This window comes from Trichoderma gamsii, assembly GCF_001481775.2.
Source record: "Trichoderma gamsii strain T6085 chromosome Unknown Scaffold_4.2, whole genome shotgun sequence".
NCBI classification, from domain to species: Eukaryota; Fungi; Ascomycota; class Sordariomycetes; order Hypocreales; family Hypocreaceae; genus Trichoderma; species Trichoderma gamsii.
Genome location: NW_020171341.1, coordinates 139,447 through 163,019, shown reverse-complemented (window position 1 = coordinate 163,019; position 23,573 = coordinate 139,447). Strand labels below are relative to the sequence as shown.

At 52.1% G+C, this 23,573-nt stretch overlaps 9 protein-coding genes across 9 annotated transcripts; 4 read left to right on the top strand and 5 right to left on the bottom strand.

Annotated features, from left to right (window-relative positions):
- Positions 1–255: 255 nt before the first annotated feature.
- On the top strand, positions 256–1,694 carry TGAM01_v201529 (hypothetical protein; the record flags this gene model as incomplete). Its single annotated transcript, XM_024548785.1, has 4 exons — positions 256–514; positions 578–824; positions 891–1,616; positions 1,664–1,694. The coding sequence occupies 4 exons, from the start codon at positions 256–258 to the stop codon at positions 1,692–1,694; spliced, it is 1,263 nt and encodes a 420-aa protein (XP_024406396.1).
- Positions 1,695–2,105: 411 nt separating this feature from the next.
- On the bottom strand, positions 2,106–2,711 carry TGAM01_v201528 (hypothetical protein; the record flags this gene model as incomplete). Its single annotated transcript, XM_018806381.1, has 2 exons — positions 2,106–2,348; positions 2,409–2,711. The coding sequence occupies 2 exons, from the start codon at positions 2,709–2,711 to the stop codon at positions 2,106–2,108; spliced, it is 546 nt and encodes a 181-aa protein (XP_018660412.1).
- An 806-nt stretch (positions 2,712–3,517) lies between these two features.
- On the bottom strand, positions 3,518–5,380 carry TGAM01_v201527 (cysteine desulfurase; the record flags this gene model as incomplete). The annotated part of the gene is made up of 3 exons (XM_018806382.1): positions 3,518–3,940; positions 4,204–5,027; positions 5,113–5,380. 3 exons carry the CDS (start codon positions 5,378–5,380, stop codon positions 3,518–3,520), a joined length of 1,515 nt encoding a protein of 504 aa, XP_018660413.1.
- A 3,311-nt stretch (positions 5,381–8,691) lies between these two features.
- TGAM01_v201526 (Cobalamin-independent synthase) lies at positions 8,692–11,117 on the top strand (the record flags this gene model as incomplete). Its single annotated transcript, XM_018806383.1, has 3 exons — positions 8,692–8,764; positions 8,826–8,983; positions 9,048–11,117. 3 exons carry the CDS (start codon positions 8,692–8,694, stop codon positions 11,115–11,117), a joined length of 2,301 nt encoding a protein of 766 aa, XP_018660414.1.
- Positions 11,118–12,140: 1,023 nt separating this feature from the next.
- On the top strand, positions 12,141–14,648 carry TGAM01_v201525 (mortality factor 4-like protein 1; the record flags this gene model as incomplete). The annotated part of the gene is made up of 5 exons (XM_024548784.1): positions 12,141–12,539; positions 13,068–13,735; positions 13,978–14,232; positions 14,290–14,405; positions 14,476–14,648. The coding sequence occupies 5 exons, from the start codon at positions 12,141–12,143 to the stop codon at positions 14,646–14,648; spliced, it is 1,611 nt and encodes a 536-aa protein (XP_024406395.1).
- A 665-nt stretch (positions 14,649–15,313) lies between these two features.
- TGAM01_v201524 (hypothetical protein) lies at positions 15,314–15,577 on the bottom strand (the record flags this gene model as incomplete). The annotated part of the gene is made up of 1 exon (XM_018806385.1): positions 15,314–15,577. The coding sequence occupies one exon, from the start codon at positions 15,575–15,577 to the stop codon at positions 15,314–15,316; it is 264 nt and encodes an 87-aa protein (XP_018660416.1).
- A 20-nt stretch (positions 15,578–15,597) lies between these two features.
- TGAM01_v201523 (hypothetical protein) lies at positions 15,598–15,780 on the bottom strand (the record flags this gene model as incomplete). The annotated part of the gene is made up of 2 exons (XM_024548783.1): positions 15,598–15,666; positions 15,727–15,780. Coding segments are annotated over 2 exons (123 nt in total), but the record flags the coding sequence as incomplete, so codon positions are not given.
- A 500-nt stretch (positions 15,781–16,280) lies between these two features.
- TGAM01_v201522 (ATP-citrate synthase subunit 1) lies at positions 16,281–18,339 on the bottom strand (the record flags this gene model as incomplete). The annotated part of the gene is made up of 2 exons (XM_018806386.1): positions 16,281–17,807; positions 17,911–18,339. The coding sequence occupies 2 exons, from the start codon at positions 18,337–18,339 to the stop codon at positions 16,281–16,283; spliced, it is 1,956 nt and encodes a 651-aa protein (XP_018660417.1).
- A 3,050-nt stretch (positions 18,340–21,389) lies between these two features.
- Positions 21,390–23,325, top strand: TGAM01_v201521 (ATP-citrate synthase subunit 2; the record flags this gene model as incomplete). Its single annotated transcript, XM_018806387.2, has 2 exons — positions 21,390–21,830; positions 22,300–23,325. The coding sequence occupies 2 exons, from the start codon at positions 21,390–21,392 to the stop codon at positions 23,323–23,325; spliced, it is 1,467 nt and encodes a 488-aa protein (XP_018660418.2).
- Between the last annotated feature and the right edge of the window lie 248 nt (positions 23,326–23,573).

Here is a 23,573-nt window from a genome sequence, read left to right as displayed (position 1 = left end):
CAACACTCCACTAAATGCGGTTCTGTACTCTACGCTACAGATACTGTAATATCAATCATCAAACACATTAATTTACATCATCAATTCGTGTTTCTCTTCCGCTTTCTTGTTTTTTATGCATTTGACCGCAAGGGAGAAGTTGTTGCAAAAGTGTAACCAGCTGAGCTCTCTCCTCTTGATACCCTCATTTTCTCATACTTAACCCATTACAACGCCTCTACATCAAAAGCTGCAAAGAGAGCTATCCAAAGAATCATGGCCCTCAAATTCCGCCGCCCAGCTCTACCAATACAATGGCTCATCCCCCTCCTCGTCATCAACCTCTTCATCATCAACCTCGGCCTCTCAATCGCCAGCTACCCGGCCACGAAGCTCATGCAGGACATCATCTGCAAACACCACCTGGGCCTCACATTCGACGACCTCTTACCAGAATCGCAATGCCACGATAGAGCCGTGCAGCGAGAGCTGAATATTGTCGCGATTGGAGCGGCCGTCTCTGCCACAATTGCTGGTATGTCATGCTCCCTGTTTTTCTTCTCCATATATGATGATTTTTTAAACACTGGTAGCATAGGCGCTCTGGTGTCTCTCCCACTCGGTATGCTATCCGACAGGATTGGCCGAGTGCCCATCCTCGCGCTGAGCATTCTCAGCCTCTTCTTATCCGAGAGCTACTCCCTATTCATCTGCTGGAGATGGCGACAGATCCCCCTAAGAGCCATCTGGGGCTCCGGCGCCATCATACTCCTGGGTGGAGGACAGGGAGTTGCAGAAGCCATGGTCTTCACCAGCATCTCAGACGTGATCCCCGAGTCAAAACGGTAATACGTTTCCCCCCCTTACGCCTCTTCATGCATTCGCTAATTCCTCCCTGTTTTGCCATGTAGAGCAACATGCTTCCAATGGGTCGTCGCCGCTGTTCTCTCCGCCAACCTCTTCGGCCCCGTTATCGCCCGCCCTCTTACCGACATCTCCATATGGCGCCCTCTGTGCATCTCGCTCGCCCTCGTTGCCATCGGGGGCATCATACTCGTGACGCTCATGCCAGAAACACTCCACAGCCGTGACTCTCCCGCTCAAATCGGCGAAGATACGCCCATCATCCACAGCAACAACCATCACCACAACGACGACGACGACGACGACGACGATACCGCCTCACAAACACCAGTGGCATCTACCAAATCCACTCTCAAGGCCCTCCTCCGTCGTCCAGCCGTATACCTCCTCCCAGGCGCCATCCTCACCATGCCAGTCGTCTCAACGCAACACGGCATCCTCATGCGCCTCATGCCCATCCAGTTCGACTGGCCTCTTTCCCGAGCCGCGCTGCTCCTCTCTCTAAACGCCGCAGTCACTCTCCTCACACTACTCGCCATCCTGCCTTTAGCATCCTACGCTCTCTATAGGAAAACTTCGATTTCCGCTCTCCAACGAGACCGCATCCTCGCCCGCGCCAGTGTCATTCTCTTTGTTCTCGGTTCTTTTTTCCTCATGATGGTCAGCAAAGCCAGCCTCATCATCATCGGCGTTGTTCTATCTGGCCTTGGATCTGGTGTGCCGACTTTGTGCCGCACGCTGCTCGTGGCTCTTGTAGGCAAGCATAAGACTGGGTCTGTCTTTGGAATAATTGCTGCTGGAGAGGTCTTGGGAATACTAGCATGCGAGCTGATTATTGGTCCGCTCTTTGATATCGGTCTCGGGACATGGCTTGGTCTGCCTTTTTGCCTTGGCCTCTTCATCTCAGCTTTGACATGTTCGTTGACCTGGTTGGTTCGCAAGGCTGACGAGCAATCTTGATTAGCTCCTGATATAAAGGAGGAGCCGAACAAGCATGACAAGACAAATCTTTGATAAACAATCACTTCGGGGGGGGATCATGAGCCATACGCATTAGACATTAACTAGAACAGCAGGCGCATTTCTGTTGTCTGACATCACTTTTTCAATACTAAAACGTTGAAGCAGTCGAGTCAATTGGTGATCAATTAACAATAAAACTAAAAACTAATCATGACAATTTCATAATCATAACTCAGCTAGGGTATCGTTTCGCATTTCTAGGTATCCCCCTCCATCCTCAACATATCTTTGTGTCCACTCTAGTAGTTGGCCTCGGCCTGCTTCTGGATGTCGTGCTCGGCACCACGCTGCTGTGTCTTGCCCTTATCGTGCAGCTCCTCGTAGTGCTCCTGGCCTGACCTGTCTCCAGTAAGACCGGCGACGGCGCTACCAACAGTTCCCTGGACACGTTCTCCCACGCCGTGACCGTAGTCGTGTAGCTGGCCCTTGGCCTCTTGCTGCTGGCCCTCGAGGTTCTGTTGGCGTCCAGACTGCTTCAGTGACTATATCATCCATGTTAGCTATAGCTTAGAGATAGTAGCTGTTGCATAAAGCGATCATACCTCATTGCCAATGAGACCTCCAAGCGTCTCCTTAGCAGAACCAAGGGTCTGGTTCCATGAGCCCTCAGTCCGGTTGGGGTCATCCTTTGCAAAAGCGCCTGTGCTGGAAATAGTGCCACCGGGGAGCTTGACTGCTGCCTGAGAGGCGTCGTACTCGGCCTGAGCCTTGTCCTGGCGAACCTCGCCCTTGGCCTGGTCGCCTGTGTTGCCAGTCAGGTTGCCGAAGGCGTTCTGGACGGCGCCGGTAGCAGAGTCGACGTAGGACTGGAGGGTGGAGGGCTTGTTGTTGGAGTTGTCAGACATGATTGCGGTTGATGTGTGATTGAATAGAAGTTGTAGAGTGATGAAATGTTTTGCTGTTGAGGTGCTTTGTTGTTGTGGTTGTGGTTGTTTGCTTGGCGAAGATGGGAAAGATTAGAGGAGGGCAACCGGGCATTTATAATAGCTGTCAAACGCGTAAACCTTCCATCCAACAGGGAAATCGCAATCACGATCGCGATGACGATAACAGCTTCCCACTATTCACCATGGCATTTCTGACGCGCACCACTGATGTCATTGCGATTCCCTGCGTCGAGCTTGCGAAGCCTCTTGGCAGGCACTCACAGCTGTGGTGGCGCGCTGACGTCATAACACCGTCAACGATGGCAGCGGCGTTGCACGTCTGGAGATCCACGCTGCCACATTGGCTGGCGTAGAGCATGTGAAACAGCTCTATTGCCGGTTTGGGTCACGCAACTGGCGTCGGTTGGACAGCTGGAGCAGAAGGAGCAGGGACAGGAATAGATCGAGGCATGCACATGGAAATATCTCGAACGACGAATTAAACCACCAGCCAGCTCCACGCTTCCAGTGTCGCAATGGTCACGATCTTAGTCAGTGAACTAATTTTTGAATCTTGTTTCTAACAGAATTGTCATTATTCGTGCTCATCAACTAGTGAGAACCAGGTATCTTATACTACAATATGTTGTTTGTTACAGTCATCTGGCCGGCGTGAGTTCTGGCGCCCATGGCCAGCTCTTTTCTGATTACGCCAAAATCCAGACCCAATTGCTAAATCTTCCCTTCCCAAACTTTAAACAGGTACATTTCAAACTTGAGGCGTATTAATGTTGGCTCCACTGGATCGTGTTCAGGTCAATGCCTTCTTGCACAAGTTCCCACAAGGGGCTAAGCTCGCGCAGGAAGGTAACACGCTCCTGAACTGCCTTCAATACATAATCGATCTCTTCCTCTGTGGTAAAGCGGCCGATACCAAACCGGATGCTGCTGTGTGCATTCTCGTCGCTGTTTCCAAGCGCTCGGAGCACGTAGCTGGGTTCAAGTGAGGCCGAAGTACACGCGCTGCCCGAAGACAGAGCAATATCCTTGAGTGCCATCAATAGGGACTCGCCCTCGACGTAAGCAAATGAAACATTGACACAGCCGGGATAGAATGACTTGGCGTCGCCATTCTGGGATGTGTGTTCCATACCCAGCAGTCCGCCTAATAATCGATCTGATAGGTACTTGATCCTCTTTGAGTCATACTATGCAAAGATTCTCGTTAGTCATTGTCAATCTATGAAAGATGAGACTGATAATATCCAAGAGTACACAGGCAGTGAAAGAAAGCGCAAGAATCAGACAGGTTGCTACACTCAACACGAAGAGCCTTGTCACGGGCAATTCAGAAAGCCATGCATGTATAAGCAGATCATCATATGAACGCAGGGGAGAATTTGGATTGGGGAAATGAAAAGTATATAGGGAAAAGAGAGGAAATGAAAGAACGGAAAATGTGATAACGTACCGCCATCTCTTCTTTGGCAACACGGCAGGCCTCGCCAAAGCCAACAACCAATGGTGGTGCCAAGGTACCGCTTCGAAGACCACGCTCTTGTCCACCACCAGTGATGATGGGGTCGAGACGAACCCTGGGTCGTCTCCGCACATAGCATGCGCCAATGCCCTTGGGACCATAGATCTTGTGTGATGAGATGGACATGAGGTCAATGTTCATGGCGTTGACGTCAATCGGGATCTTGCCAACAGCTTGAGCTGCATCTGTATGGAAAAAGACTTTTTTCTCGCGGCAGAGTTTGCCAATTTCTTCAACCGGCTGAATAACTCCAATCTCGTTGTTGACAGTCATGATGCTGACCAGGGCCGTCTCAGGCCGGATAGCAGCTTCAAGATCCGCCATGCTGACCAAGCCATTGCTCTGAACAGGCAGATAGGTGACTTCGAATCCTTCATCCTGCAAATGCCTGCAGCTGTCCAACACGCACTTGTGCTCAGTCTGGGTGGTGACAATGTGCTTCTTCTTGCCGGATCGGCCAAAAAATCGAGCAACGCCCTTGATGCTCATGTTGTTACTCTCCGTGGCGCCGCTGGTGAAGATGATCTCCTTGGGATCGGCGCCAATCAGATTCGCAATATGCTCTCGGGCTTCCTCAACAGCCTTCTCGCTTTCCCAGCCGTAAGCATGCGTTCTTGAGTGGGGGTTGCCAAACTCGCCGACGTAAAACGGCAGCATCGCATCAAGAACACGGGGGTCAACAGGCGTGGTGGCCTGCATATCGAGGTAGATAGGCCTCTGGCCCTCCTCCATCACGGCCGCGGTCTTGAGGACCTCTGCAGATGCGCATTAGCCTCTATGCCTTACATGTGGCTCTTCATTTCGAATTTTCGCAACAAGAGGTAACCAAGGACGACGTACCAGCCATCGGGCTAACCTTCATGTTAGGCGAGGAAGCATCCAGCGACGCAGGAGGGATGTCCACAAAGTCCTTCCTATCCAGCTTGATAGCTGTCTCGACCCGCGCATTATCCCTCTTAGACTCGGTCACGTATCCCCGCCTCCCACTCCTCCTCGTAGCCGCCACCAGGGCAGCTCGCTGAATTCCTCGCAGCGACGCCGCAGCAACCGTTGGGCTGGAGCCCAGGCGGCTCGCCGACCTCAGCGCTGACGATGCAATACTAGCCATGGCTGTGGTGCTGATGGAAAGTTTACATGGGGGCGGAAATTTGCAGCCGGGCAAGAAAATGGGGTTGCTGCAGAGCAGTTTTTAAGGCCGTGGGTTTTCGGTTTCTGGGATTTGTCAATGGTCGGCTCGGTGATAAACTGCACGCCGATTGGCTGGACTTCCTGAGTAGCTCCGGCTGAATCCCGGAAAGCACGCAGCTCATGGGCTTGGCCCGAGTCGCCATCGCTTTCAGTGGGTATACCCCGAAGGCGGCGGCGGCGGCGAACAGCAGCCTCGGACATCGAGGCAAACCACGTCATGTCCCAATTTCGGACTATATGAAGCAACTGGATACACGTTGCGATTGTGAAAAAGCACTCTCTATAAATCTATTGTACAATCACCCAAATTTAATTTTACGAGGCATCTTGTTATACCAAGCGAAGATGATGATTTCATTTGTGGTTTGCACCATGCCGGGCTCATTATAGAAGAGTATGGCGAGGATACTCAATGTACTGTAGTCATCAACTTCTGAAAAACATAGTATCGTCTGTCTGAAGGCATTAACATCACGGTAAATTGAAAGTACATTTTCACTCACAAGGGCCACATTAAATGTTGATAAGTACTAGTAGGAAGCCGCGGTAGCCCGTCTGAAGGCGGTAAAAATGCTGTGAAATTCAGGCCGCAACACTAAAGGTCTTAATAAGGCAGCTAGGAAGAAGTCATAGTGCATGCAGCCAGGCTGAGGGTGCGTTAAAAATGCTGTGAAATCGAGGCTCCATCGCTTTCGGGGGGAAGCGAGCTTTTGCCTTTTGCCTTTTGCCTTTTGCCTAGCCGCATTTTGCTTGGAATGTTCGTTAAAAATATTCGGTTATTGACTCATAGAATTCATCGATTTCTTCCTACCTAGGTACATATACTAATGTAGTAAGTAGCATTGTACTTAGTGGCTTTTGAGGATTCGATTGTCAGGGCTGGGGTGAACTGTATAAACACTTGACAAGGCTTTGAATGGTAAAAGGCATTGAAAGGCGAGATGAAGCGAAGATACTTTACGCTGTTCTTTGGCAGCAAACATTGACTCTTGAATTGAAAACTGTGGTGTTGCCGCACTGTGGCGCGGTTTCTACAGTACCTGCGTAGGTGTATATGTGTTATAAGAGTATAACACTCAAATATGCCCACTGGACGGATTCTGAGGTGAAGATTTTCAGGACTGATATTGAGCTTCTCATTGGTGTATTTGCACATGGTCTACGATAGTCGACTCCAGAATAATAAAACTATCATTCTCTCAGGTAGGTGTATATAGCGGTCGACCGAGCGCATCCAGGGTGAGTCCAAACATCCAAACGTACACCCACACACAAGCATCAGCATCCTGCAGTCCAAGGGATGTGCCAGATAAAGAAAGGCCGTCATACGGGCATGGGATACCGGAACTCACATTGCACCAACCACCAGGTTCACAGAGTAATGCACCCACAGAATGACACCATCGGCAGTGGTAGACTACACGTGGTAGACTAAAATACACGCACTGGGAGTCTTAGAAGGTGGCTCATATGTGAGTTCTTCCAAGGGGCCTCGAAGATGCCATATCTGCAGCGCATATATTCGGCTGGTGTGCTTTTGAATCAACACAGTCGAGGTGGGCATCACATCTGGAAGCTGGGGAATCTTACTCTGGGGTCTGATGCTGACAGGCCGCGCCAAAGCAGAGGATTCCACAGGATTTGCTATTGGCTGCTTATTATGCAAGCGATTCTCACTTGTCTCATCCATGCAGAATAATTAGGGGCCCTCGGGGCCATTCTTGCTCAACGAAGAGTTCTGCCGAGGGTTCTACGATTGCCATTAGTACTACTAGCAGTCGCTACAAAATGAAAAAAGATCGCCAAGTAGTCAACTTCCATAGGCTTCTTTTTCCTTTCGCTGGCCCAACAGCTGCGAGATCGGATCTGATGGAGCTCATTGGTTTTTCTCTACCCAAAGACTAGCGTTATCTGGGAAGACCCTTATTTGCTCTTGGTCGAATTTTCAATGGACCCTATCGACCCATCTATGGTTGAGTTTAAGCTCTCATAGATGCCACCACCATTATTGGACAGCCAGGTATCTGCCTCGTAGACCTCTGGTCAAGAGATACTTCTTATTGCTTACCTGCAGGTCATAGCATTCCATCTGCAGTCTGCTGCTCAGGGTGCATATCACAGAGGTACACGTATGAGAGAGTCAGCATAACAGGTGGTAATACGTTTGCTTATAGCCCCCGTGGCAATCGGATAATAGTTTTGAACCAACTGTTGTAGTAAGACAAAGACATCCTAGGCGTGCTGCAATCCATGCTACCATGGAGGGGTTCATGCCATAGGCCAGTCGAGGCTTGCTGCAGGAACTTGATGGGGTAGAGCTGCAAAAATTTCTGCACTTTGATCGCTAGCAACCAGCCAACAGTAGTACCTCTGATCAGGAGGCAAAAACTGCATGTAATCATTCCATTGCCATCCGCCCACGAGCACGAGTAATAGATACTACTGTTGCCTTTAAATGATATGCTCGTTTCCAAGTAATTCCAAGTAATCTCTTGCCATCGTCCCCACTCTGTGCTCGTTTGTTCAAGTACGGAAAACGAGTACGAGCATCATCCTCAACAGAAGAATGCAAACCAAATCCAATTTTTGGCATGTGTTAACAGCAACCAGCAGTAGCGTGTACCTGTACCAACGCATCAGTATGTGGGATGCGCACAAACTGGTACGAGTACCTCAGCCGTAGCAGCACAGCAACTGAAGCTGCTAGCTCGAGTCCCGCACCCCGCCCATGCGCTAAGAAATTTCAGATAATACGGCGTGGCAGGGATCCATCAGAGCCTGTCATTACGCACAGCAATGAATAAGATTCGTGCTCCTCTGGCAGAATTCACGGGGGAGCCACCTCCGATGGCGCAAATCGCGCAATTTGGTTGACGCCCCTGGCTCTCGCTCCTCGTGCTGCCAATGGCCACCCACGCGGGAGCTGCGCAGCAAAGTGGCCGCGACGCTGCAGCCCGGTCAGCGGTGATAGGCTCCACTGCAAAAAGAAAAGCCCCGATCGCAGCGCCTGGAGCCCAGCAGCACCCGACCGCTTCGTCTTACCCCTCCCCCGCCCGGCGCTTTTCCCCAAACCACTTATTAGGTCGCTGCCCAGCTTTTCTCGCTGTCCTTTTCATCTTCCTTCTTCTCTTTCTTCTCCCCATCCTCCTCAGCGTGTCCTTTTCTTACACTTTGGCAAAGGACTCATCTTCATTCCCTTTTCTTCCGCTGCTATCAAAACCAATCGCAAAGATGGTTCAGTCCGCAGTTCTCGGTTTCCCCCGTATGGGTGTCAACCGTGACCTCAAGAAGGCCACCGAAAACTGTGAGTCTTTCTCTCCGCTCGATGTCACAAAAAATGTTTTCTAACCTGATCAATTGTGTAGACTGGGCTGGAAAGATCTCTCAGGAGGAGCTCCTCACTGAGGCCAAGAGACTTCGTCTGGCTCACTGGAAGATCCAGAAAGATGCCGGCGTCGACATCATCCCCAGCAACGACTTTGCCCTGTACGATCAGGTTCTCTCACACATCCAGGACTTCGGCGTATGTGACAGATTTCTGCCCAATCTCTTCCCTAGAAGAATGAATGCTAACAAAAAACCTACAGGCTGTCCCCGAGCGCTACACCAAGGATGGCCTTGACACTGTTGACCAGTACTTCGCCATGGGCCGTGGCCACCAGAAGGGAGGCGTCGATGTCCCCTCTCTGGAGATGGTTAAGTGGTTTGACTCCAACTACCACTACGTTAAGCCCACTCTCCAGGACAACCAGACCTTTAAGCTGTCTGCTTCCCCCAAGGCTGTTGTTGAGTTCAACGAGGCCAAGGAGGCTGGTATTGTCACCCGCCCCGTCCTTGTTGGCCCTGTGAGCTTCCTGCACCTTGGAAAGGCCGACCGTGGCCAGTCCGTCGAGCCCATTGACCTGCTCGAGAAGCTTCTGCCCGTCTACGAGGAGCTCCTTGTCCAGCTCAAGCAGGCTGGTGCCGAGACCGTCCAGATTGATGAGCCTGTTCTCGTCTTCGACCTGCCCGCCAAGACTAAGGCTGCTTTCAAGCCCGCCTATGAGAAGTTCGCCAGCCTGGGTGACAAGATCCCCAAGCTCGTCTTCACCACCTACTTTGGTGACATCGTCCACAACCTTGACCTCGTCCCCAAGGACATCTACGCTGTTCACATCGACCTTGTCCGCAACCCTGAGCAGCTTGAGACCGTTATCGGTGCTCTTGGCCCCCAGACCGTCCTGTCTGCTGGTGTTGTCGACGGACGAAACATCTGGAAGACCAACCTGAAGCGTGCCATTGAGACTGTTGAGAGCGCTGTCCAGAAGCTTGGCAAGGAGCGTGTCATTGTCGCCACCTCCTCTTCTCTCCTCCACACCCCCCACACCCTGGCCAGCGAGAAGAAGCTGGACGCTGAAATCGCCGACTGGTTCTCTTTCGCCTCTGAGAAGACCGTCGAGGTTGCCGTCATTGCCAAGGCCGTCACTGAGGGCCCTGCTGCCGTCCGTGAGCAGCTCGAGGCCAACGCCAAGTCTATCCAGGCTCGCGCCACCTCTCCCCGCACCAACGACCCCAAGGTCAAGGAGCGCCAGTCCAAGATTGTCGCTGCCGACTACAACCGAAAGTCTGAGTTCCCTGCTCGTATCTCTTCTCAGCAGGCTAAGCTCAAGCTCCCTCTGTTCCCTACCACCACCATCGGTTCTTTCCCCCAGACCAAGGAGATTCGCCTGTCACGAACCAAGCTGACCAAGGGCGAGATCACCGCCCAGGAGTATGACTCCTTCATTGAGAAGGAGATTCGTGACAACGTCAAGATCCAGGAGGAGCTTGGCCTCGATGTCTTCGTTCACGGTGAGCCTGAGCGAAACGACATGGTCCAGTACTTCGGTGAGCGCCTAGATGGCTATGCCTTCACCACCCACGCCTGGGTTCAGAGCTACGGTTCTCGATGCGTCCGACCTCCCATCATTGTCGGTGACATCTCCCGCCCTGCTCCCATGACCGTCAAGGAGTCCAAGTACGCCGTCTCTGTCTCCAGCAAGCCCATGAAGGGTATGCTGACTGGACCCGTCACCTGCCTGCGATGGTCTTTCCCTCGTGATGATGTTCACCAGTCCGTCCAGGCTGAGCAGCTTGCTCTAGCTCTCCGTGATGAGGTTGTTGACCTCGAGGCCGCTGGCATTGACGTCATCCAGGTCGATGAGCCTGCTCTCCGTGAGGGTCTCCCTCTCCGCTCCGGCAAGGAGCGTGACGCCTACCTCAAGTGGGCTGTCCAGGCTTTCCGCCTGTCCACCACTGGTGTCGAGGACTCCACTCAGATCCACTCTCACTTCTGCTACTCTGAGTTCCAGGACTTCTTCCACGCCATTGCTGCCCTCGATGCCGATGTTCTGTCCATCGAGAACAGCAAGTCCGATGCCAAGCTGCTGGGCGTCTTCGTTGACTCTGCCTACCCCCGTCACATCGGACCTGGTGTCTACGACATCCACTCTCCTCGTGTTCCCAGCGAGCAGGAGATCAAGGACCGCATCGAGGAGATGCTCCAGTACCTCAAGCCTGAGCAGTTGTGGATCAACCCTGACTGCGGTCTCAAGACCCGCCAATGGAAGGAGACCAAGGAGGCTTTGGCCAACATGATCGCCGCCACCAAGCACTTCCGTGCCAAGTACACCAAATAAGTACAATAATATCATCATTCTTGCTGCAGCTGCAATGTAGCAAGGCTTGGCTTTGATGGGAGCATGAACTGCTTCCCTTAGCCAGGCACGATTTCAACATCGGCGTTTGGGCATGGATTTAGGTGATGACAACGGGTTATCAACGGTACCCGCACAAAAAAAGGTTCTTTTTAAACATCGCTTGGGATACGGGAAAGGTCGGTTAGGCGAGCATTCAACATATGCATATGTGCGTTGATTCTTCTCATTAAGAAGAGCACTTTGGTGGTTTTTAACATAGTTTATTAAGGATGGTTATCCTAAAAGTCTTCAACAAGGCGTTTATGAGGTGAGATGAAACACAAGGAAATGATGAGATTTTATGAGGATTTGTAGTACTAGATACCCCCGATTCAACCTGGGAAAATAAAGAAAAGAGATTTTAACCTGGTGAAAATATGCCACCGCGGCTGTCTAGTTGTCAATAATTGCGAATGTTATATTGTGAATGGCTATTCTCAATGACCTGTGTTGTCGTAGCTCTGCCCTTTGATGCTGCTGCTGGTGTTAGGAGGCTTCGCGTCGCGTCGTTGCTGTCCAGCAAATTCATCAATGTCTACATTATAAACACACTCTCAACCCTGCAGCCCGGCGTTGGGGACATGCCTGCTGCAGCTACCCACTAAAAATTCAAGCCAATGGTACTTACGGTGCCTGTACCGAGCCATTCCAGGCGGATATCTCCCAAAGCACAGTGCCCTGAGTGCTGGGGCTACAAGGCATTAGTGCCCATCGCTCCCGGAAAGACCAGGGGCACAGCACCGGGTACCACTCTGTGCTCAATTCACTCTCATCTCACGTGTCTCCCTGTACTGGTCCTTTCCATCTCCATCAAAATCTTGATATCTCACTAGAGGCAATCACGAAAGGGCCTTTTCCATTTTACACAAGCCACTACGCATTTGAATCTTACCTTTAAAAACGCCAAAAGTTATTCTCAGTGCAGATTTTTCTCCTAGACTCGCAGCCCACAGATATCTCATCATGGCTCCAGCGCGACAACAGCCGCCTCCGCCATTCAGCAAGGACGAAAAAGTCCTGTGCTTCCACATGGACATGCTTTATGAGGCCAAGATTATGGATGTGCAGCCTGCGGAGAAGCCCAATGAAGGATATCGGTACAAGGTTCACTACAAAGGGTGGAAAAACACGTGGGACGACTGGGTGCTGGTGGACCGCATCCGCCCCTTTGACGACGAGCACAAGGAGCTGGCGGCGCAGCTTCACGCGCAGCTCAAGACTAGCATGCAGAAGACGGCAAAGGTGCCCAAGAAGGTCGTCAAGAGTGGCGGCGAGTCGGCCCGCGGCAGCGAGGAGCGAAGTTCGGCCGTGACCCAGGGAGGTCGGGGCGGTCGAAGAGGCAAGGACTGGGATCTTGAGCAGGTAAGGACTGGTTTTGCCTTTGAGCGCCTGGAAGTTTCTTTATTACGTTCTTTGTCTTTCTCTGCAGCTTGCCTGTCCTTCTGCGATGAAAGTGTGCTGTTTTTACTTTTCTGTTCGGCTCTTTCCCCCTTGTGGCGTTTGCTTCTCAGAGTCTCTTGTTTGGCCGCGTCACCCGTTGTGCTTTTCACTTTCGCCTTTTGAGTCAGAGTAGTTCTCTCTCGGGGCAGTACGAGGACATTATGCTGCTGTGTTGCATGGGAAACGCGCTTAAGCGCGTGTATTTGGCTTTTTTTCTCTAGCCGGAAAGCGGCATATTTGGCTTTGCTACTCAGGGGCAAAGTGAAAGTGATAACTGTCCTAGTGGGCTTTTATATCGCGTTCCGTCTGGCAACTCGACCCTTTGGCGCAGCTTTGGCTTGTTTAAGCCTATTTCTTTCCTATAGTTTGGCGGCTGTCTTATGTTGGGACGTACTTCAAGCCTCAAAGTCTGATTAGGATGTATGTCTTGTTCAAACTTGCATGGGGAAGCGCCCAAAGTTTAGTGGTCTTGTTTTCCTCGTCGTCCTATTCCTTTCTTCCTACAGACGGCTTCTCTCCTTACTTCGACATCCTTCTTCTCAATCATCAACATTCTCATTATTCACTACTTGCGTTTTTGCGACGCCCTTGTACAACACTTCTTTCTCGCTCGAATTCTCCATGAACACCAACCGCCTCCCCTCCGAGCAGACTCTTGCATCCAACTCTCAAGGGCGTATGGAGGACTCTCTTCCTCTTCCTTCTGCCGAGCCTGGCTTTCCACCACGGGCTCGTGCCGGGAGCCCATCACCGGCTCCCGAAGGGCAATCCGATCCGGCTTCGCAGCCCAAGAAGATCCGGATTAAGCTCATCGTCAACAAGGAGGCCCGGATCAAGCCTGTTAACAAAAGGAGGCCCCGGCAAAAGACCATTTCCAAGAGGAAGCCTCCAGTCAAGAAGCCTCCGGTCGAGAAGCCTCTGGTCGACGAAAAGCCTTTGGCTTCGCAGCGCAAGAAGATTCGGATTAACCTCATTGTCAAGAAGGAGCCTCTGCCCGAGGAGCCCTTGGTCGACGAGAAGTCTTTGGTCGACGAGAAGCCTTTACCTGAGGAGCCTCTGGCCCAGATTAGCGGCAACAAGCCCCCAACCAAGATCAAGCTCAAGCTCAATCCCACCCGGTAATATATGTCCAGAACATACTTGTGATCCCGCGGTTGATTTACAGAAGCCAGTAGCTTCTTAATCTTTACTTTTTGTGTTTTGCACCTTTTTCTTCCTAGCTTTTGTTTTTTGTGTCTTCTAGTTCCTGCTTCTTTTGATGTCTCTCTTTCACATAGTCCTTGCCTAACCATCGTCATCAATTGCACCATAAGCTACTGAGAATATTCTAACAATCTCCACAGGAAGACGCCTTCCACAGCAAGCCAATGATCAACATATCCGTTCCTGATCATGTGCAGGCCATGCTAGTTGATGATTGGGAGAACATTACCAAGAATAACCAGCTTGTTCCTCTGCCTCATCCCAAGCCTGTGTCCAAAATCTTTGAGGATTATCTTGCTGTTGAGCGGCCACGCAGAGAAGAGGGTTCTTCGAGTATGGACATTTTGGAGGAGGTAATTGCCGGCTTCAGGGAATATTTCGAGAAGGCTCTTAGCAGAATACTTCTCTACAGGTACGTGATACTTTCGCTTGAGCTTTGCTGAATGTCTGCTAATATTTCGATTTGTAGATTTGAACGCCACCAGTACATGGATGTGCGGAAACTTTGGGATAACGCGGAGGAGAACTCACAGTACAAGAATGTCTGCGATGTATACGGGGCCGAGCATCTTGCCCGCTTAATCGGTTCGTCATTTGCCGCACCACGCTTACAGATCTCGAAAGGGTTTGTTTTTGCTAACAGCATACCACGCAGTCTCCTTACCTGAACTCCTCGCACAGACGAATATGGACCAGCAATCAGTGTCACGCCTCAGAGAAGAGATTGGAAAGTTCACCTCTTGGCTAGGGCGCAACTGTGAAACCTACTTTGTTAACGAGTACGAGACTCCATCCCAAGAGTACATTGACAAAGCGCGGAGCTTTTAGGTTTGTGTCTTGCCTCCTCTCGACCTTTCTTAGACATGAGTGAGCTGCAAGAAAACGGCATGTCGCTTCTCATACATGCCTAGGATCCTGCTAAGATCTCCCTTTGGCTATATTATTTCCTACGTTGTGTTTTTGTTTGTTTAAAAAAGTTGGTATCAAACTAGTGGGTTGAGAATGGCGCCGGCAGCGACTCGCTGGCTCAAAATTGGTTCCCCATTCACCAATCCCCTTGGCTTTATTTTGTAGGATTATCTTTTTTTTTCTTGTTTGTTAACGGATATCGCCGGTAATGGGTACTGGATAGCAAGGTGTTAATTGTGTTGATTATTGTGATTTTCTTCTTTTCAATCACACAGATAGAAGCAGGAGGAAGATGGAGGCGAAGGAGGAGGATGGAAACAGCTACAAAGTAATGCAATTTGTTCGTTTTATGTCTATCTCCTCGGCTGTTTCGTGGCTGCGAACTTTCTCCCTTTCTCAGAATAATTCACAAACTTTCGTCCGCCTTTTGTACATTATTGCCATCACAATATCGTACACTTCGTTTTTCATATCCCCAAGCCATATATACACATACACAATGCTCCCACACCAAATGAGCCTTCCAAACCCCTTTTTAAACGCTTATGACCAAAAAAAAAAAGCAAAAACAATTGCGTAAAATTTTACATCCGTCGCACCGCCCTCTCAACATAAAACCCCTTCTCCGGCGTCCTCTCCGCCTTGACCTCCCCCTTGCTCAGCCTCCTCTCCACCTCCTGCACGCGCACCAGCTCCTTGACCTTCATAATCATTCCCGCAAACTGCGGCTCCGCGGGGTGGAACACGGTCTGCATGCGGCGGCGCAGGCCCAGCGCCTGGAGCACGCCGCGGGTGCGCTCGGGGAGGCCGATGGCGGATCGGTGGAGGGTGATGCGGAAGAAGGACATTGTGTGGGTTTCTGGTGTTTTTATTGTGTTTCTGAGAGGTTCGGTTGTTTAGATGGCGAGGAAAGGAGCTCGCAGATGTTCGGTTGTCGCTGTCGCATGATTAGCAAAAATGATGCACCCCAGCAAGTAAGATGCAGGCCCGTCCGTACAAATTCTCCAAAGCACAAATGTCCAATTCGCCGGCCGCAACACAGTTCAAGTCTTGCAACGATGCAGTTGCTCCAATCCTGCCCTCCGCCTTGTTTTTCTCTAGAGGAGTAATCTGTCGCTTTCAAGGTCGGCCTGTTTCTTCGAGTGGGTTGAGCCCGCGATAAAGTTGCTGGTGGTTGCGCGATAAGATATCAGCTAGCTTCACAAGGGACAGCCTTGTCTGGATCACGTGACATATTCTCGGACGCATCTTATTATATCTCTACTTCCAGAGAGTTGCCCTTGAGAAATACTCTAGTTCATAAATCCTTTGCCTATTGCAAACTAACTCGTAAGGAAAATAGTCACAGTAAATCGTGTATAGTGAATTAATTTTTGTTCTATTTGTCATGAAATCAAAAAATGATTTAAATACTTCATAATATTTCTCCGCAGCGCACTTGTGGCGCTGTTCAAGTCTTTGCAAATCACCATCCCTTCCCAAATCCAGTCAATACCCACAGCTGCTATAAAAGATTTTCTAACGCTCCTCCCATTTCCTCTCGGCTTCAAATTAGATCTGGACCTCCACTCTACCCTCAGTGCCCCGGCCCTCGCTAAGGTTGGGCAGCAGGTAGGTGATATCATCCCAAGGATGACGGTACAGACCAGTGCGCAGTCTCTTCTGATCGAGGTAGTGGGCAATGAGACCAATGCTTCGTCCCAAGACGAACAGACCGTTCAGGACACCCATCTTGAGGTAGTCCTCGGCCTCTTCGGCGGAGAAGGCACCGCAGTTGCGCATCAGGTCAACGAAGCAGACGGCGATACAGCCGTCAACGTTGAGGATCAGGCTGTCCTTCTTGGAGGTTGTGACGGTCTCGACGGCCAGAGCGTAGTCGAGCAGCTTGTGGCTGGGGAACTTGGCGCGGACGTACTCCTTGACAAGCTCAACACGCAGATCGGGGTTGTTCCGTGACTTGATACGGTGACCAATACCGGGAATCAGCTTGTTGGCCTTGCGCATGCTGTCGACGAAGTCACGGGGGCTCATGTTCTTGTCAAAGGCCTTGGTGAATTCCTCAGCAGCACCATCAAGGGCACCACCAAATCGGGAACCAATGGTCAGCAGACCGGCAACGAGGGAGCTGATAAGATCCTTGCCAGCACGAGTGGTGATGATGGTGTTCATGGCACCAGAGACGGCGGGACCGTGATCGGCAGTAAGCATGAGAACCATCTCCAAGAACTTGGAGGCGTAGTCGGGCAGTCTGCGGCGGAACCACAGCAGAGACATGACACCACCGACACCAATCTCCTCCTTGAAGACATCGGAGATGGGCATGCCGGCATACAGAAGCTCTTGGCCACGGTCGTCGGAGATGGTAGAGATGAAAGCAGCGGGCTTTCGGATGAGGCCGAGCTCCTGGGCCCAGGAGTAGTCCATGGGGATCTTGGGGACAACGGGCTCAGATCGGGGAACAATGGTGCCCTGCTTGACGAGCTTCTCGTAGACCTCCTTGACGGTAGCGGGCATGTCCTCAAAGGTGTTGGGGACGTAGAAGCCAGCCTCCTTCATGGCCGCGTTCTTGGCAGTGGCAGTCTCAAGCTGAGAGTTGGCAAAAGAACCGGCGTGGCCGAACTGAACCTCGGTCTTGAACATGCTAGAGCAAGTACCAATGGCCCATGCGACAATGGGCTTGGTGATGATGCCCTGCTTGACGGCATCAATCACCTTGTACTCCTCCACACCACCGACCTCACCGAGCAGAACCAGGATCTTGCACTCAGGATCGGCCTGGTATCGCAGCAGGTGGTCGATGAAAGTGGTACCGGGGTATCTGTCACCACCAATGGCGACACCCTCGTAGACGCCGTCGGTGTTTTGAGAAATGATGTTGTTGAGCTCGTTGGACATACCACCAGACTTGGAGACGTAGCCAACGGAACCCTTGCGGTACAGCTTGGAGGCAACAATGTTGTCCATCATACCACCGGTGTTACCAATCTTGAAGCTGCCGGGCTTGATGCCACCGACGGTGGCGGGGCCAATGATGGTGATGCCCTTCTTCTTGGCGACATGGGCGATCTCACGAGCTCGCTATGGACCGGTGGTTAGCTTAATTGGGCTCCAATTGGGCTGTTTTTTTGCTGTTTCGACAATTTTGTGAGGGGCATGGACATCAAGGTAGAACAAGACTTACTCGCTCGGGAACACCTTCTGCAATGATGGCAATGGTCTTGATCTGAGAATGCTCCATCAATTCCATGGTGGAGCTGTAGACACTTCGGGAGGAAGCAAAGTTGACCACGACATCAACATCGGGGTGCTTGGCAATGGCCTTCTCGACCTGCTGGTAGACGGGCAGCAGAGTCTCGCTAGTGCCCCAGTACATCTTGCTGACGAACTGGCCGCCAAAAGTGTAGATGATGCCGGCAACGGAGGGGGTCTTTCGCTTGCAGATGAAGTCAAAGTCCAGCATGCCCTGGACGGCGCGGGGCTGCAGGCCGTAGACGAAGCATCGCGTCTTCTCCGAGAAGAGAGTGTGCGAGGGCAGAGGGCTGAGGGGCCGGCTGGGGGCAGCAAAGCGCTGGATGTTGTCGTTGGCCGACAGGTTCTTGGAGCCGGACATGATGAATGCGTGAGCTCGTCAAGAGGTCTCTCGAGAGAAGCTGTTTTGGTGGAATTGAGGAGGGGGAAAAGAGAATTGGAGCAGGAGAAAAAAATGGCGGGGTGAGTCCTGTAGAGAGAAAAAAAGCACTGGTTAACAGCTGAGCTTGAACAAAGGACTGGTTGTAGCCGTACTGCGTTGCGCCCACCAAGGCAGAAGAAAACCACGACAGACAGAGATGGAGATGAGGCGAAAGATGGAGAAGAAGGAAGAGAGGAATTGACAAAAAGCAGCTTTCAATGGGGGGGGAGCGAGGCCTAGAAGCGGGAGACCAGCCAGATTTCAGGAGAGCAGTGACAACTGGACCATGCTATGGAGGGCTGCTTAGCTGCCACCAAAAGCTCAGCGGGGCCGAAGCTCAGCGGGTGGTGCCAGGCCTGCGCCGTATCCGCACATGTACTTCGTACCGCCCAGCCAGGTACAAGCACCGACTGCTCCCTGTATTACCCTGTGCGACCGGCGCGCCCTGTACCAGCCCGGAAAAGTCAAGCACGTACTCGGTACGAATTGCTAGCCCGGTGGGGACCTCGCAGGCGCCGGTGGGGCACGGCCAGCGAAGCCGCGCTGCTATCGCACTCGCCTAACGGAACCCAAAAGCGTCGATCGAGGGACCAGCATGTGCCTGTGTGGTGCATATACAGCCCTGTGCGAAAGCGCGAGCAGGAAGGGAGGCCACTGAAAACAAACTGAACAAGCAGAAGCGCTGCTTACCTCGATGCAGGTCGTAGATGGACACACTGAGCTTCCCGAATTCGAAAGATGGTTACGGTGAAACGCAAGTCGCCGATGCTGACGCACTATGAGAGAGAATTATACCGTAGGAATGGGTGTGTCCGGTGATGCGATGTCGTCTCACAGCTCCTTACGGCACAGGCGTCTAATTTTGGCGTCCCTCTTTTTTGGCTCTTATTCTCTCCCCCAGCAGATAAGAGCGATCAATTCCAGTAATGTTATTTTTTTTTTCCAATTCAGGGGGGGGGCCGGAATGGTGGGAGAGTCGGGAGCCAAATCCGCACGGCAACAGCCACAAAAGGAGTTGGGGAAGATTTTTGGGGTAAAAGTCATGAATGTTGAATAGCAGCGCCGTAGGGCTTTGAGACACAATAGCAGCCAAGCTAGGGGACAAAGACCCGGTTGCGGTCCATCAGCCACTGGCCACTAACACGGCTTGGGTCCGGGCATCAGTACATGTACCTCAACAGGCTCCATTGCACGAATGCGGTATCGGATATTCCCTCCAGCAGAGCATTTGCGCCCCTTGCGTGCCATAGACATTTCTGTTTGAATCAAGATAAGAAGATGTTACGCTGCTATAGCCGGACGCGCGTGACTGCCTGCCATTGAAGGGCTGACATGGAAGGCCATCCATGGACGGGTTGATCCAGGGCGGGTTTGGCCGCAGGGAGGCCGTCTTTGCTGGAGGAAATCCGTCCTTAGGGGTCCTGGCGTGGTATGCTTGGTGATCCAGTCCCAAAATTAGGCACCGAATCAATCTGAGAGGCAGCTCGTGCCGCTAGCATCGCCCGGCAGTCGACATGCATTGGAACCAGACAGCGCCAGCCATTGACCTCGAAAATGCTGTGCGCTAGAGAATGGAGGGGCAGCAATGGTGGGGTACACCACTCTATGGTGGCTGACGCTTTGGGCCCTTGTTTACCCAACGCTGATAGACCAGAACGTTTGGGTTAGCGAGCCGGCAGCCAGGTCCCACCGCGTTTGAACGGGTACGAATACGTTGCTGTGCTCGTGCCTGAGCCACCGGTACCAGCGCCGTATGTTCTGAACAGCGCGGAAAGCTGCCCCTCTCAGCCTTGTCCCACTACGGGGTCTGGTACATTAGCATAGAGCTCCCAGGCTTCTTTGCAGCAGAGGCGCCTCTCTGTTGGGCTCTGCTGCAGCCCCCATGCAAACGTTAAACCCCCAGCACTGATCAGTCGATTACCGCGAGGGAGGAACAAGAGGGGTGTCAAGGCTCCGAAAAGTAAGTCATTCGTAGGCCCCGGGCATGGCATAATCCAGATAAGCCCGTGTTATCGGAGGTTCCAGAATCCCACGGAATGCCTTCGGCGCCAGAAATTGCGGTCCCGAGATCCTTGCAAGCCTCTGCTGCGACAGTCGGCGCAGGTGGTAAATTGGAACTCTCCGGCAAGAGACGAAAACGACGCAGGCAGTGAGCGATCCAATTCCGACTGCGAAGAAAAAAATCGAAATCATGGCGATCCACTTGGGTCTTCTCAACAACCTTGGAACGGGGGGGGGACGACTCCTGAAAGTACCGGTACTCGAGCTAGAGCAATGGCAGCGCCCATTGAGTTTCCCTTGCCCCAATGCTTTTTCTTGCTCCCGGCGTGGTGTCAGTTCGCACCCGGCCGCCACCGACTTTGGCACGCACCTCCGACCCTTAGCGGCACCAGGCACCAAGTACCCCCCTGACCGCCCTCGAAAAGTACTGCCCCCCCGAAATCTGTATGCTGAGCTCCATCACCCCTCAAACCCCTCCTGCGAGCTGCCAGCGTGGAGCTGTCGTCTTGTCGCCCAAATTTCTGAAAGGCTGAAAGTCATCCTCCTCCTGCCATCCACCTCTTTGGTCTTCAGGCTCGCTTTTCCTTCTCCTTCCCTTCCTCGTCAGATATCCAGCTCTCCGTGCCGTTTCGCTTTTCGACTTTGCAATTGCACGTCGTAGTCGCCCGAATCCTCTTCTTTGCGGTAAGTGTAGCTGGTTTTGCCCCTCCAATTGTTCGCTCCGGTCTTGAATAGATTGCTGGTTGCCTCATTGTCGTCTTTTGAAGTCAATTGCTTCTCCGGCTGCTCGGTGCCCAAGCTTGCCTTTGCGGTTGAGTGATGCACTCGCGCCTGTGCAGCAGCAATTGATTCTCGTCCTTCTATTCCTCCATCTCCATCTCATCATCGAGTCTCGCAACATCTGCTGACGGCATAAAAGGCTAGACTTTCCTTCACTCATCCCACTTTCGAATTCTCTTTCTTTCTCGTCGTAGACACAGCTCATCACAATGTCTGCCAAGTCGATCTTCGAGGCCGATGGCAAGGCCATTCTCAACTACCACCTGACCCGTGCTCCTGTCATCAAGCCGAGTCCTCTCCCTGCGCCCACCACTCACAACCCTGCTGCCAGACTCGCCTCACTGAGCTTCCCTGAGGATGCTGCCGTCGAGGACGTCCTGAACCAGGCCGAGGTTACCTTCCCCTGGCTTCTCCAGCCCGGTGCCAAGTTTGTTGCAAAGCCCGATCAGCTCATCAAGCGACGAGGCAAGAGCGGTCTGCTGGCCCTCAACAAGACTTGGCCCGAGGCCAAGGCCTGGGTTGCCGAGCGTGCTGGCAAGGAGCAGAAGGTTGAGCACACATCCGGTGTTCTGCGACAGTTCCTGGTAGAGCCCTTTGTGCCTCACCCTCAAGACACAGAGTACTACATCAACATCAACTCAGTCCGTGATGTGAGTAATTTTCCTCTTTTCATTCCATTTCTTTTTCTTGTTGGACTCCCTTTCTTGAAAATTGTCAACAAACGCACCATTTGCAGAAGAACCGCATGCTGGTCATCTGGGTAGAGTCAAGTGACTCTTATTGTGCATGACAAGAAGTGTTGAAGGAGACTCAAAATTGAATGTTGAGAGAAGATGGGCGAGATATAAAGGCTCCGGACGAAAGAAAGGATTTTCTTTATATATACCATGGCGCTTGCACTCGGTGTGAAAATTGTCTCCGTAGCCTGCCGAAACGAGAGGCCGGGCGGACGAACGGATGTCACAATAGGGAGGGTCCTGGACTGGACTTAGTCACACCCCTGCTCGCGCGATTACACACCACATCTCAACTCCATCCTCAGCTCAGCTCCCATAGTATCTTATCATGATGCCATCTATCAAGACATCTTACTGACAACATCTTTTTCAATCGTTTTAGGGAGACTGGATTCTGTTCACCCACGAGGGTGGTGTTGACGTCGGTGATGTCGACGCCAAGGCTGAGAAGCTCCTGATCCCCGTGGATCTCTCAGAGTACCCTTCCAATGAGGAGATTGCAGCTGCTCTTCTCAAGAACATTCCCTCTGGTCTTCACAATGTCCTGGTTGACTTCATCACCCGGCTGTACGCCGTCTACGTGGACTGCCAGTTCACCTACCTCGAGATCAACCCCTTGGTTGTGATCCCCAACGAGGACAAGACTTCTGCCGCCGTCCACTTCCTGGATCTTGCTGCCAAGCTCGATCAGACTGCCGACTTTGAGTGCGGTGTCAAGTGGGCCATTGCCCGATCTCCCGCTGCCCTTGGCCTCACCAACATTGCTCCTGGTGGCGACAAGGTCAGCATCGACGCTGGTCCCCCAATGGAGTTCCCTGCCCCCTTCGGCCGTGAGCTCTCCAAGGAGGAGGCCTTCATCGCTGAGCTGGACGCCAAGACTGGTGCTTCCCTGAAGCTCACCGTTCTCAACCCTACTGGCCGCATCTGGACACTGGTTGCTGGTGGTGGTGCTTCCGTCGTCTATGCCGACGCCATTGCCTCCGCTGGCTTCGCCGACGAGCTGGCCAACTACGGTGAATACTCCGGTGCTCCCACCGAGTCACAAACCTACCACTACGCCCGCACGGTCCTCGACCTGATGCTGCGCGCTCCCATGGCCGACAAGGGCAAGGTCCTGTTCATTGGTGGTGGCATTGCCAACTTCACCAACGTCGCCAGCACCTTCAAGGGTGTCATTCGCGCTCTCCGTGACGTCGCTCCCCAGCTTATTGAGCACAACGTCCAAATCTGGGTGCGTCGTGCCGGCCCCAACTACCAGGAGGGTCTGAAGAACATGAAGTCTGCCACCGCCGAGCTTGGCCTCAACGCCAAGATCTTTGGCCCCGAGATGCACGTCTCTGGTATTGTTCCTCTGGCTCTCATCCCTGGCAAGTGGGAGAGCAGCAACCTGGAGGAGTTCAAGGCTTAAGCGAAGGGAGTGAACCATGGACCCAAAAAGGGGGGTTCCATATTACGGACAACGATATAGCTACTTTTTATCAGCTCAAAGTTAATATTGTTGCGTTCTTGTATTTTGCAATCTAGACGGGATGGTGGGGTTAAGCTTGTTTTGTTATTTCATAGCCTTGGGAAGACTTTCACAGAAGAGGAAAAAAAATATTAGTACGTGTCGAAGGAAGCACAAGGCTGGATAAAGGGAAAGTGGATGTCTGCGGG